Below are 15,476 nucleotides of genomic sequence, written 5' to 3'. Positions count from 1 at the left end.
GCCCATTGTAACCTTGTTTTTTTCTGTTTAGGTGTTAATGATGGCTTATGTTTAGCTTTTCTGTATGTAAATCCCATTTCCTTTAGGCGGTTTCTTACAGTTCGGTCACAGACATTGACTCCAGTTTCCTTCCATTCGTTCCTCATTTGTTTTGTTGTGCATTTCCTGTTTTGGAGACAAATTGCTTTAAGTTTCCGGTCTTGACGCTTTTATGTCTTCCTTGGTCTACCAGTATGTTTGCCTTTAACAACCTTCCCATGTTGTTTGTATTTGGTCCAGATTTTAGACACCGCTGACTGTGAACAACCAACATCTTTTGCAACATTGCGTGATGATTTACCTTCTTTTAAGAGTTTGATAATCCTCTCCTTTGTTTCAATTGACATATCTCGTGTTGGAGCCATGATTCAAGTCAGTCCACTTGGTGCAACAGCTCTCCAAGGTGTGATCACTCCTTTTTAGATGCAGACTAAGAAGCAGATCTAATTTGATGTAGCTGTTAGTGATTGGTGCTGTGGTGATTCCATAATTTTTGCCTCAGAATTGAGTGATTCCGTAATTGTTTCCCTCTGATTGGTCTGAAAAAAATTACCCTCACTGAGCACCACATTTTTTAATCTTGATTTCTTTTAGTGTTTCTTAAAGCCATAAAGTTGCCATTTGAAATGACTTTAGTTTTGTGCCATGTCTGTGATCTGAATGAACATTCTCCGAGCCCGGTGATGCCATAATTTTTGCCAGGGGTTGTAAAAGCTCAGGAAGGGGGTTAGTACAGACTTAAGAGACCTCAGAATGTTACACGTCTTTTCAGGGCAATTGGAGGCCTCTTTTTTTGAGGGTGGGGGTTGAAGTTAAATGGATGTGAAAGTCCCTAAGTGATATTACAGGTTCTGACTTCTACATTGCTGGAGATTGGTGCTGCGTCCGCCGGTACATGTGGAATGAGTCAGGAAGGATTTTTTTCTATAATATGAGAAATGTTGACTGAAGCCTCATGGTGGGTCGTGCCTCCCTGTGAGTGGACGTTGCAGTATATCGGATGATGTCTTTCCCAGCGCTACAATGTGTTACTGTGTTATTCAGCTTTCTAGTATGGAGGTCTGTGGCTCCTTCATCTGTTAGAGCTGCGGGGCGGCCACGGACTGGGATGTGATGGCAGCTGTATATTCCTTACTGAGATACATAAAAGGTTCAGTTATCAATGCATAAAAGATGGAAGGAAGAAAATATAATTTGAGAGATTAGATTTCTGGGAGGATGAAGTAGAATATCTATCAGCGTCTCCCCCCACAGGAATACACAGTGGTGAGGAAGACCCCGGGGGGCCCGAGACACCACACCAAGCCGCCCCCGATCTCACTGATACCGGAGAGGAAGGAGAGGATCCTGGAACTGACCACCAAGATCACCGAGCTGCTGACCGGAGAGGTGACTGCTGGGAGATTATACACTGGAGGATTCTGGGTGATGAGAGGAGAGGACACTGCTGGGAGATTATACAGTATACACTGGAGGATTCTGGGTGATGAGCGGAGAGGACACTGCTGGGAGATTATACAGTATACACTGGAGGATTCTGGGTGATGAGAGGAGACTGCTGGGAGATTATACAGTATACACTGGAGGATTCTGGGTGATGAGAGGAGACTGCTGGGAGATTATACAGTATACACTGGAGGATTCTGGGGGATGAGCTGAGAGGAGAGTGGTGGGAGATTATACAGTATACACTGGAGGATTCTGGGTGAGGAGAGGAGACTGCTGGGAGATTATACAGTGTACACTGGAGGATTCTGGGTGATGAGCGGAGAGGAGACTGCTGGGAGATTATACAGTATATACTGGAGGATTCTGGGTGATGAGAGGAGAGGAGACTGCTGGGAGATTATACAGTATACACTGGAGGATTCTGGGGGATGAGCTGAGAGGAGACTGCTGGGAGATTATACAGTATACACTGGAGGATTCTGGGGGATGAGCTGAGAGGAGAGTGGTGGGAGATTATACAGTATACACTGGAGGATTCTGGGTGAGGAGAGGAGACTGCTGGGAGATTATACAGTGTACACTGGAGGATTCTGGGTGATGAGCGGAGAGGAGACTGCTGGGAGATTATACAGTATATACTGGAGGATTCTGGGTGATGAGAGGAGAGGAGACTGCTGGGAGATTATACAGTATACACTGGAGGATTCTGGGGGATGAGCTGAGAGGAGACTGCTGGGAGATTATACAGTATACACTGGAGGATTCTGGGGGATGAGCTGATAGGAGAGTGGGAGATTATACAGTATATACTGGAGGATTCTGGGTGATGAGAGGAGAGGAGACTGCTGGGAGATTATACAGTATACACTGGAGGATTCTGGGGGATGAGCTGAGAGGAGACTGCTGGAACATTATACAGTATACACTGGAGGATTCTGGGTGAGGAGAGGAGACTGCTGGGAGATTATACAGTGTACACTGGAGGATTCTGGGTGATGAGCGGAGAGGAGACTGCTGGGAGATTATACAGTATACACTGGAGGATTCTGGGGTATGAGCTGAGAGGAGACTGCTGGAACATTATACAGTATACACTGGAGGATTCTGGGTGAGGAGAGGAGACTGCTGGGAGATTATACAGTGTACACTGGAGGATTCTGGGTGATGAGCGGAGAGGAGACTGCTGGGAGATTATACCGTATACACTGGAGGATTCTGGGGGATGAGCGGAGAGGGGACTGCTGGGAGATTATACAGTATACACTGGAGGATTCTGGGGGATGAGCTGAGAGGAGAGTGCTGGGAGATTATACAGTATACACTGGAGGATTCTGGGTGATGAGCGGAGAGGAGACTGCTGGGAGATTATACAGTATACACTGGAGGATTCTGGGGGATGAGCTGAGAGGAGAGTGCTGGGAGATTATACAGTATACACTGGAGGATTCTGGGTGATGAGCGGAGAGGAGACTGCTGGGAGATTATACAGTATACACTGGAGGATTCTGGGTGATGAGAGGACACTGCTGGGAGATTATACAGTATACACTGGAGGATTCTGGGTGATGAGAGGAGACTGCTGGGAGATTATACAGTATACAATGGAGGATTCTGGGGGATGAGCTGAGAGGAGAGTGCTGGGAGATTATACAGTATATACTGGGGGATTCTGGATGATGAGCGGAGAGGAGACTGCTGGGAGATTATACAGTGTACACTGGAGGATTCTGGGTGATGAGCGGAGAGGAGACTGCTGGGAGATTATACAGCATACACTGGAGGATTCTGGGTGATGAGAGGAGACTACTGGGAGATTATACACTGAAGGATTCTGGGTGATGAGCGGAGACTGCTGGGAGATTATACAGTGTACACTGGAGGATTCTGGGTGATGAGAGGAGAGGAGACTGCTGGGAGATCATACAGTATACACTGGACGATTCTGGGTGATGAGAGGAGACTGCTGGGAGATACAGTATACACTGGAGGATTCTGGGGGATGAGCTGAGAGGAGAGTGCTGGGAGATTATACAGTATATACTGGAGGATTCTGGGTGATGAGCGGAGAGGAGACTGCTGGGAGATTATACAGTGTACACTGGAGGATTCTGGGTGATGAGCGGAGAGGAGACTGCTGGGAGATTATACAGTATACACTGGAGGATTCTGGGTGATGAGCAGAGAGGAGACTGCTGGGAGATTATACACTGGAGGATTCTGATGTGATGAGCGGAGAGGAGACTGCTGGGACATTATACAGTATACACTGGAGGATTCTGGGTGATGAGAGGAGACTGCTGGGAGATTATACAGTATACACTGGAGGATACTTGGTGATGAGCGGAGAGGAGACTGCTTGGAGATTATACAGTATACACTGGAGGATTCTGGGGGATGAGAGGAGAGGAGACTGCTGGGAGATTATACAGTATACACTGGAGGATTCTAGGTGATGAGAGGAGAGGAGACTGCTGGGAGATTATACAGTTTACACTGGAGGATAATGGATGAGGAGAGAAGACAGCTGGGAGATTATACAGTGTACACTGGAGGATTCTGGGTGATGAGAGGAGACTGCTGGGAGATTATACAGCATACACTGGAGGATTCTGGGTGATGAGAGGAGACTGCTGGGAGATTATACACTGGAGGATTCTGGGGGATGAGCTGAGAGGAGAGTGGTGGGAGATTATACAGTATACACTGGAGGATTCTGGGTGAGGAGAGGAGACTGCTGGGAGATTATACAGTGTACACTGGAGGATTCTGGGTGATGAGCGGAGAGGAGACTGCTGGGAGATTATACAGTATATACTGGAGGATTCTGGGTGATGAGAGGAGAGGAGACTGCTGGGAGATTATACAGTATACACTGGAGGATTCTGGGGGATGAGCTGAGAGGAGACTGCTGGGAGATTATACAGTATACACTGGAGGATTCTGGGGGATGAGCTGATAGGAGAGTGCTGGGAGATTATACAGTATATACTGGAGGATTCTGGGTGATGAGAGGAGAGGAGACTGCTGGGAGATTATACAGTATACACTGGAGGATTCTGGGGGATGAGCTGAGAGGAGACTGCTGGAACATTATACAGTATACACTGGAGGAATCTGGGTGAGGAGAGGAGACTGCTGGGAGATTATACAGTGTACACTGGAGGATTCTGGGTGATGAGCGGAGAGGAGACTGCTGGGAGATTATACAGTATACACTGGAGGATTCTGGGGTATGAGCTGAGAGGAGACTGCTGGGAGATTATACCGTATACACTGGAGGATTCTGGGGGATGAGCGGAGAGGGGACTGCTGGGAGATTATACAGTATACACTGGAGGATTCTGGGGGATGAGCTGAGAGGAGAGTGCTGGGAGATTATACAGTATACACTGGAGGATTCTGGGTGATGAGCGGAGAGGAGACTGCTGGGAGATTATACAGTATACACTGGAGGATTCTGGGTGATGAGAGGAGACTGCTGGGAGATTATACAGTGTACACTGGAGGATTCTGGGTGATGAGAGGAGACTGCTGGGAGATTATACAGTATACAATGGAGGATTCTGGGGGATGAGCTGAGAGGAGAGTGCTGGGAGATTATACAGTATATACTGGGGGATTCTGGATGATGAGCGGAGAGGAGACTGCTGGGAGATTATACAGTGTACACTGGAGGATTCTGGGTGATGAGCGGAGAGGAGACTGCTGGGAGATTATACAGCATACACTGGAGGATTCTGGGTGATGAGAGGAGACTACTGGGAGATTATACACTGAAGGATTCTGGGTGATGAGCGGAGACTGCTGGGAGATTATACAGTGTACACTGGAGGATTCTGGGTTATGAGAGGAGAGGAGACTGCTGGGAGATCATACAGTATACACTGGACGATTCTGGGTGATGAGAGGAGACTGCTGGGAGATACAGTATACACTGGAGGATTCTGGGGGATGAGCTGAGAGGAGAGTGCTGGGAGATTATACAGTATATACTGGAGGATTCTGGGTGATGAGCGGAGAGGAGACTGCTGGGAGATTATACAGTGTACACTGGAGGATTCTGGGTGATGAGCGGAGAGGAGACTGCTGGGAGATTATACAGTATACACTGGAGGATTCTGGGTGATGAGCAGAGAGGAGACTGCTGGGAGATTATACACTGGAGGATTCTGATGTGATGAGCGGAGAGGAGACTGCTGGGACATTATACAGTATACACTGGAGGATTCTGGATGATGAGAGGAGACTGCTGGGAGATTATACAGTATACACTGGAGGATACTTGGTGATGAGCGGAGAGGAGACTGCTTGGAGATTATACAGTATACACTGGAGGATTCTGGGGGATGAGAGGAGAGGAGACTGCTGGGAGATTATACAGTATACACTGGAGGATTCTAGGTGATGAGAGGAGAGGAGACTGCTGGGAGATTATACAGTTTACACTGGAGGATAATGGATGAGGAGAGAAGACAGCTGGGAGATTATACAGTGTACACTGGAGGATTCTGGGTGATGAGAGGAGACTGCTGGGAGATTATACAGCATACACTGGAGGATTCTGGGTGATGAGAGGAGACTGCTGGGAGATTATACACTGGAGGATTCTGGGTGATGAGCGGAGAGGAGACTGCTGGGAGATTATACAGTATACACTGGAGGATTCTGGGTGATAAGAGGAGCGGAGACTGCTGGGAGATTATGCAGTATATACTGGAGGATTCTGGGTGATGAGCGGAGAGGAGACTGCTGGGAGATTATACAGTATATACTGGAGGATTCTGGGGGATGAGAGGAGAGGAGACTGCTGGGAGATTATACAGTATACACTGGAGGATTCTGGGTGATGAGAGGAGACTGCTGGGAGATTATATAGTGTACACTGGAGGATTCTGGGTGATGAGACGAGACTGCTGGGAGATTATACAGTATACACTGGAGGATTCTGGGGGATGAGCTGAGAGGAGACTGCTGGGAGATTATACAGTATACACTGGAGGATTCTGGGTGATGAGCGGAGAGGAGACTGCTGGGAGATTATACAGTATACACTGGAGGATTCTGGGTGATGAGCGGAGAGGAGACTGCTGGGAGATTATACAGTATACACTGGAGGATTCTGGGTGATGAGCGGAGAGGAGACTGCTGGGAGATTATACAGTATATACTGGAGGATTCTGGGTTTTGAGCGGAGAGGAGACTGCTGGGAGATTATACAGTGTACACTGGAGGATTCTGGGTGATGAGCGGAGAGGAGACTGCTGGGAGATTATACAGTATACACTGGAGGATTCTGGGTGATGAGCAGAGAGGAGACTGCTGGGAGATTATACACTGGAGGATTCTGATGTGATGAGCGGAGAGGAGACTGCTGGGACATTATACAGTATACACTGGAGGATTCTGGGTGAGGAGAGGAGACTGCTGGGAGATTATACAGTATACACTGGAGGATTCTGGGTGATGAGAAGAGACTGCTAGGAGATTATACAGTATACACTGGAGGATTCTGGGTGATGAGAGGAGACTGCTAGGAGATTATTCAGTATACACTGGACGATTCTGGGGGATGAGCTGAGAGTAGAGTGCTGGGAGATTATACAGTATATACTGGAGGATTCTGGGTGATGAGCAGAGAGGAGACTGCTGGGAGATTATACAGTATACACTGGAGGATTCTGGGTGATGAGATGATCTGAGACTGCTGGGAGATTATACAGTATACACTGGAGGATTCTGGGGTATGAGCTGAGAGGAGACTGCTGGGAGATTATACCGTATACACTGGAGGATTCTGGGGGATGAGCGGAGAGGGGACTGCTGGGAGATTATACAGTATACACTGGAGGATTCTGGGGGATGAGCTGAGAGGAGAGTGCTGGGAGATTATACAGTATATACTGGAGGATTCTGGGTGATGAGCGGAGAGGAGACTGCTGGGAGATTATACAGTATACACTGGAGGATTCTGGGTGATGAGCGGAGAGGAGACTGCTGGGAGATTATACAGTATACACTGGAGGATTCTGGGGGATGAGCTGAGAGGAGACTGCTGGGAGATTATACAGTATACACTGGAGGATTCTGGGTGATGAGAGGAGAGGAGACTGCTGGGAGATTATACCGTATACACTGGAGGATTCTGGGGGATGAGCGGAGAGGGGACTGCTGGGAGATTATACAGTATACACTGGAGGATTCTGGGGGATGAGCTGAGAGGAGAGTGCTGGGAGATTATACAGTATATACTGGAGGATTCTGGGTGATGAGCGGAGAGGAGACTGCTGGGAGATTATACAGTATACACTGGAGGATTCTGGGTGATGAGCGGAGAGGAGACTGCTGGGAGATTATACAGTATACACTGGAGGATTCTGGGGGATGAGCTGAGAGGAGACTGCTGGGAGATTATACAGTATACACTGGAGGATTCTGGGTGATGAGAGGAGAGGAGACTGCTGGGAGATTATACAGTATACACTGGAGGATTATGAGTGATGAGAGGAGACTGCTGGGAGATTATACATTATACACTGGAGGATTCTGGGGGATGAGCTGAGAGGAGAGTGCTGGGAGATTATACACTATATACTGGAGGATTCTGGGTGATGAGAGGAGACTGCTGGGAGATTATACAGTATACACTGGAGGATTCTGGGGGATGAGCTGAGAGGAGTGCTGGGAGATTATACAGTATATACTGGAGGATTCTGGGTGATGAGCGGAGAGGAGACTGCTGGGAGATTATACAGTGTACACTGGAGGATTCTGGGTGATGAGCGGAGAGGAGACTGCTGGGAGATTATACAGTATACACTGGAGGATTCTGGGTGATGAGATGAGAGGAGACTGCTGGGAGATTATACACTGGAGGATTCTGATGTGATGAGCGGAGAGGAGACTGCTGGGACATTATACAGTATACACTGGAGGATTCTGGGTGATGAGAGGAGTCTGCTGGGAGATTATACAGTATACACTGGAGGATACTTGGTGATGAGCGGAGAGGAGACTGCTGGGAGATTATACAGTATACACTGGAGGATTCTGGGTGATGAGAGGAGAGGAGACTGCTGGGAGATTATACAGTATACACTGGAGGATTCTGGGGGATGAGAGGAGAGGAGACTGCTGGGAGATTATACAGTATACACTGGAGGATTCTGGGTGATGAGCGGAGAGGAGACTGCTGGGAGATTATACAGTATACACTGGAGGATTCTGGGGGATGAGAGGAGAGGAGACTGCTGGGAGATTATACAGTATACACTGGAGGATTCTGGGTGATGAGAGGAGAGGAGACTGCTGGGAGATTATACAGTATACACTGGAGGATTCTGGATGAGGAGAGAAGACAGCTGGGAGATTATACAGTATACACTGGAGGATTCTGGGTGATGAGAGGAGACTGCTGGGAGATTATACAGCATACACTGGAGGATTCTGGGTGATGAGAGGAGACTGCTGGGAGATTATACACTGGAGGATTCTGGGTGATGAGCGGAGACTGCTGGGAGATTATACAGTGTACACTGGAGGATTCTGGGTGATGAGAGGAGAGAAGACTGCTGGGAGATTACACAGTATATACTGGATGATTCTGGGTGATGAGCGGAGAGGAGACTGCTGGGAAATTATACAGTATATACTGGAGGATTCTGGGGGATGAGAGGAGAGGAGACTGCTGGGAGATTATACAGTATACACTGGAGGATTCTGGGTGATGACAGGAGAGGAGACTGCTGGGAGATTATACAGTATACACTGGAGGATTCTGGGTGATGACAGGAGAGGAGACTGCTGGGAGATTATACAGTATACACTGGAGGATTCTGATGTGATGAGCGGAGAGGAGACTGCTGGGAGATTATACAGTATACACTGGAGGATTCTGGGTGATGAGCGGAGACTGCTGGGAGATTATACAGTGTACACTGGAGGATTCTGGGTGATGAGAGGAGAGGAGACTGCTTTGAGATTACACAGTATATACTGGAGGATTCTGGGTGATGAGCGGAGAGGAGACTGCTGGGAGATTATACAGTATACACTGGAGGATTCTGGGTGATGAGAGGAGACTGCTGGGAGATTATACAGTATACACTGGAGGATTCTGGGGGATGAGCTGAGAGGAGAGTGCTGGGAGATTATACAGTATATACTGGAGGATTCTGGGTGATGAGCGGAGAGGAGACTGCTGGGAGATTATACAGTATACACTGGAGGATTCTTGGTGATGAGCAGAGAGGAGACTGCTGGGAGATTATACACTGGAGGATTCTGATGTGATGAGCGGAGAGGAGACTGCTGGGAGATTATACAGTATACGCTGGAGGATTCTGGGTGATGAGAGGAGAGCAGACTGCTGGGAGATTATACAGTATACACTGGAGGATTCTGATGTGATGAGCGGAGAGGAGACTGCTGGGAGATTATACAGTATACACTGGAGGATTCTGGGTGATGAGATGAGAGGAGACTGCTGGGAGATTATACACTGGAGGATTCTGATGTGATGAGCGGAGAGGAGACTGCTGGGAGATTATACAGTATACACTGGAGGATTCTGGGGGATGAGAGGAGACTGCTGGGAGATTATACAGTATACACTGGAGGATACTTGGTGATGAGCGGAGAGGAGACTGCTTGGAGATTATACAGTATACACTGGAGGATTCTGGGGGATGAGAGGAGAGGAGACTGCTGGGAGATTATACAGTATACACTGGAGGATTCTGGGTGATGAGAGGAGAGGAGACTGCTGGGAGATTATACAGTATACACTGGAGGATTCTGGATGAGGAGAGAAGACAGCTGGGAGATTATACTGTGTACACTGGAGGATTCTGGGTGATGACAGGAGAGGAGACTGCTGGGAGATTATACAGTATACACTGGAGGATTCTGATGTGATGAGCGGAGAGGAGACTGCTGGGAGATTATACAGTATACACTGGAGGATTCTGATGTGATGAGCGGAGAGGAGACTGCTGGGAGATTATACAGTATACACTGGAGGATTCTGGGTGATGAGAGGAGACTGCTGGGAGATTATACAGTGTACACTGGAGGATTCTGGGTGATGAGAGGAGACTGCTGGGAGATTATACAGTATACACTGGAGGATTCTGGGGGATGAGCTGAGAGGAGACTGCTGGGAGATTATACAGTATATACTGGAGGATTCTGGGTGATGAGCGGAGAGGAGACTGCTGGGAGATTATACAGTATACACTGGAGGATTCTGGGTGATGAGAGGAGACTGCTGGGAGATTATACAGTATACACTGGAGGATTCTGGGTGATGAGAGGAGACTGCTGGGAGATTATACAGTGTACACTGGAGGATTCTGGGTGATGAGCGGAGAGGAGACTGCTGGGAGATTATACAGTATACACTGGAGGATTCTGGGTGATGAGATGAGAGGAGACTGCTGGGAGATTATACACTGGAGGATTCTGATGTGATGAGCGGAGAGGAGACTGCTGGGACATTATACAGTATACACTGGAGGATTCTGGGTGATGAGAGGAGTCTGCTGGGAGATTATACAGTATACACTGGAGGATACTTGGTGATGAGCGGAGAGGAGACTGCTGGGAGATTATACAGTATACACTGGAGGATTCTGGGTGATGAGAGGAGAGGAGACTGCTGGGAGATTATACAGTATACACTGGAGGATTCTGGGGGATGAGAGGAGAGGAGACTGCTGGGAGATTATACAGTATACACTGGAGGATTCTGGGGGATGAGAGGAGAGGAGACTGCTGGGAGATTATACAGTATACACTGGAGGATTCTGGGTGATGAGAGGAGAGGAGACTGCTGGGAGATTATACAGTATACACTGGAGGATTCTGGATGAGGAGAGAAGACAGCTGGGAGATTATACAGTATACACTGGAGGATTCTGGGTGATGAGAGGAGACTGCTGGGCGATTATACAGCATACACTGGAGGATTCTGGGTGATGAGAGGAGACTGCTGGGAGATTATACACTGGAGGATTCTGGGTGATGAGCGGAGACTGCTGGGAGATTATACAGTGTACACTGGAGGATTCTGGGTGATGAGAGGAGAGGAGACTGCTGGGAGATTACACAGTATATACTGGAGGATTCTGGGTGATGAGCGGAGAGGAGACTGCTGGGAGATTATACAGTATATACTGGAGGATTCTGGGGGATGAGAGGAGAGGAGACTGCTGGGAGATTATACAGTATACACTGGAGGATTCTGGGTGATGACAGGAGAGGAGACTGCTGGGAGATTATACAGTATACACTGGAGGATTCTGGGTGATGACAGGAGAGGAGACTGCTGGGAGATTATACAGTATACACTGGAGGATTCTGGGTGATGAGCGGAGACTGCTGGGAGATTATACAGTGTACACTGGAGGATTCTGGGTGATGAGAGGAGAGGAGACTGCTTTGAGATTACACAGTATATACTGGAGGATTCTGGGTGATGAGCGGAGAGGAGACTGCTGGGAGATTATACAGTATGCACTGGAGGATTCTGGGTGAGGAGAGGAGACTGCTGGGAGATTATACAGTATACACTGGAGGATTCTGGGTGATGAGATGATCTGAGACTGCTGGGAGATTATACAGTATACACTGGAGGATTCTGGGGTATGAGCTGAGAGGAGACTGCTGGGAGATTATACCATATACACTGGAGGATTCTGGGGGATGAGCGGAGAGGGGACTGCTGGGAGATTATACAGTATACACTGGAGGATTCTGGGGGATGAGCTGAGAGGAGAGTGCTGGGAGATTATACAGTATATACTGGAGGATTCTGGGTGATGAGCGGAGAGGAGACTGCTGGGAGATTATACAGTATACACTGGAGGATTCTGGGTGATGAGCGGAGAGGAGACTGCTGGGAGATTATACAGTATACACTGGAGGATTCTGGGGGATGAGCTGAGAGGAGACTGCTGGGAGATTATACAGTATACACTGGAGGATTCTGGGTGATGAGAGGAGAGGAGACTGCTGGGAGATTATACCGTATACACTGGAGGATTCTGGGGGATGAGCGGAGAGGGGACTGCTGGGAGATTATACAGTATACACTGGAGGATTCTGGGGGATGAGCTGAGAGGAGAGTGCTGGGAGATTATACAGTATATACTGGAGGATTCTGGGTGATGAGCGGAGAGGAGACTGCTGGGAGATTATACAGTATACACTGGAGGATTCTGGGTGATGAGCGGAGAGGAGACTGCTGGGAGATTATACAGTATACACTGGAGGATTCTGGGGGATGAGCTGAGAGGAGACTGCTGGGAGATTATACAGTATACACTGGAGGATTCTGGGGGATGAGAGGAGAGGAGACTGCTGGGAGATTATACAGTATACACTGGAGGATTCTGGGTGATGAGAGGAGACTGCTGGGAGATTATACATTATACACTGGAGGATTCTGGGGGATGAGCTGAGAGGAGAGTGCTGGGAGATTATACACTATATACTGGAGGATTCTGGGTGATGAGAGGAGACTGCTGGGAGATTATACAGTATACACTGGAGGATTCTGGGGGATGAGCTGAGAGGAGTGCTGGGAGATTATACAGTATATACTGGAGGATTCTGGGTGATGAGCGGAGAGGAGACTGCTGGGAGATTATACAGTGTACACTGGAGGATTCTGGGTGATGAGCGGAGAGGAGACTGCTCGGAGATTATACAGTATACACTGGAGGATTCTGGGTGATGAGATGAGAGGAGACTGCTGGGAGATTATACACTGGAGGATTCTGATGTGATGAGCGGAGAGGAGACTGCTGGGACATTATACAGTATACACTGGAGGATTCTGGGTGATGAGAGGAGTCTGCTGGGAGATTATACAGTATACACTGGAGGATACTTGGTGATGAGCGGAGAGGAGACTGCTGGGAGATTATACAGTATACACTGGAGGATTCTGGGTGATGAGAGGAGAGGAGACTGCTGGGAGATTATACAGTATACACTGGAGGATTCTGGGGGATGAGAGGAGAGGAGACTGCTGGGAGATTATACAGTATACACTGGAGGATTCTGGGTGATGAGCGGAGAGGAGACTGCTGGGAGATTATACAGTATACACTGGAGGATTCTGGGGGATGAGAGGAGAGGAGACTGCTGGGAGATTATACAGTATACACTGGAGGATTCTGGGTGATGAGAGGAGAGGAGACTGCTGGGAGATTATACAGTATACACTGGAGGATTCTGGATGAGGAGAGAAGACAGCTGGGAGATTATACAGTATACACTGGAGGATTCTGGGTGATGAGAGGAGACTGCTGGGAGATTATACAGCATACACTGGAGGATTCTGGGTGATGAGAGGAGACTGCTGGGAGATTATACACTGGAGGATTCTGGGTGATGAGCGGAGACTGCTGGGAGATTATACAGTGTACACTGGAGGATTCTGGGTGATGAGAGGAGAGGAGACTGCTGGGAGATTACACAGTATATACTGGATGATTCTGGGTGATGAGCGGAGAGGAGACTGCTGGGAGATTATACAGTATATACTGGAGGATTCTGGGGGATGAGAGGAGAGGAGACTGCTGGGAGATTATACAGTATACACTGGAGGATTCTGGGTGATGACAGGAGAGGAGACTGCTGGGAGATTATACAGTATACACTGGAGGATTCTGGGTGATGACAGGAGAGGAGACTGCTGGGAGATTATACAGTATACACTGGAGGATTCTGATGTGATGAGCGGAGAGGAGACTGCTGGGAGATTATACAGTATACACTGGAGGATTCTGGGTGATGAGAGGAGACTGCTGGGAGATTATACAGTGTACACTGGAGGATTCTGGGTGATGAGAGGAGACTGCTGGGAGATTATACAGTATACACTGGAGGATTCTGGGGGATGAGCTGAGAGGAGAGTGCTGGGAGATTATACAGTATATACTGGAGGATTCTGGGTGATGAGCGGAGAGGAGACTGCTGGGAGATTATACAGTATACACTGGAGGATTCTGGGTGATGAGCAGAGAGGAGACTGCTGGGAGATTATACACTGGAGGATTCTGATGTGATGAGCGGAGAGGAGACTGCTGGGAGATTATACAGTATACGCTGGAGGATTCTGGGTGATGAGAGGAGAGCAGACTGCTGGGAGATTATACAGTATACACTGGAGGATTCTGATGTGATGAGCGGAGAGGAGACTGCTGGGAGATTATACAGTATACACTGGAGGATTCTGGGTGATGAGATGAGAGGAGACTGCTGGGAGATTATACACTGGAGGATTCTGATGTGATGAGCGGAGAGGAGACTGCTGGGAGATTATACAGTATACACTGGAGGATTCTGGGGGATGAGCTGAGAGGAGAGTGCTGGGAGATTATACAGTATATACTGGAGGATTCTGGGTGATGAGCGGAGAGGAGACTGCTGGGAGATTATACAGTGTACACTGGAGGATTCTGGGTGATGAGCGGAGAGGAGACTGCTGGGAGATTATACAGTATACACTGGAGGATTCTGGGTGATGAGCAGAGAGGAGACTGCTGGGAGATTATACACTGGAGGATTCTGATGTGATGAGCGGAGAGGAGACTGCTGGGACATTATACAGTATACACTGGAGGATTCTGGGTGATGAGAGGAGACTGCTGGGAGATTATACAGTATACACTGGAGGATACTTGGTGATGAGCGGAGAGGAGACTGCTTGGAGATTATACAGTATACACTGGAGGATTCTGGGGGATGAGAGGAGAGGAGACTGCTGGGAGATTATACAGTATACACTGGAGGATTCTGGGTGATGAGAGGAGAGGAGACTGCTGGGAGATTATACAGTATACACTGGAGGATTCTGGATGAGGAGAGAAGACAGCTGGGAGATTATACTGTGTACACTGGAGGATTCTGGGTGATGACAGGAGAGGAGACTGCTGGGAGATTATACAGTATACACTGGAGGATTCTGATGTGATGAGCGG

General features: G+C 48.3%; 1 protein-coding gene across 2 annotated transcripts in view; it reads left to right on the top strand.

Moving 5' to 3' along the window:
* Positions 1-15,476, top strand: part of LOC141258709 (uncharacterized) — a 67,391-nt gene that overhangs the window by 22,451 nt on the left and 29,464 nt on the right. The window contains exon 3 of one of the 2 annotated variants that reach the window (XM_073673731.1): positions 1,279-1,428. In XM_073673731.1, the coding sequence (XP_073529832.1) occupies positions 1,279-1,428 (150 nt within the window). The remainder of the gene's footprint in view (positions 1-1,278; positions 1,429-15,476) is intronic. The other variant, XM_073673732.1, reaches the window with a different exon arrangement.

The sequence above is a fragment of the Phyllobates terribilis genome, unplaced genomic scaffold (assembly GCF_046119375.1).
Source record: "Phyllobates terribilis strain yellow unplaced genomic scaffold, ASM4611937v1 Scaffold_3__8_contigs__length_932513732, whole genome shotgun sequence".
Taxonomy (NCBI): Eukaryota; Metazoa; Chordata; class Amphibia; order Anura; family Dendrobatidae; genus Phyllobates; species Phyllobates terribilis.
The sequence above is the reverse complement of the archived record's forward strand: the minus strand, read 5'-3'. Positions and strand labels throughout refer to the sequence as shown.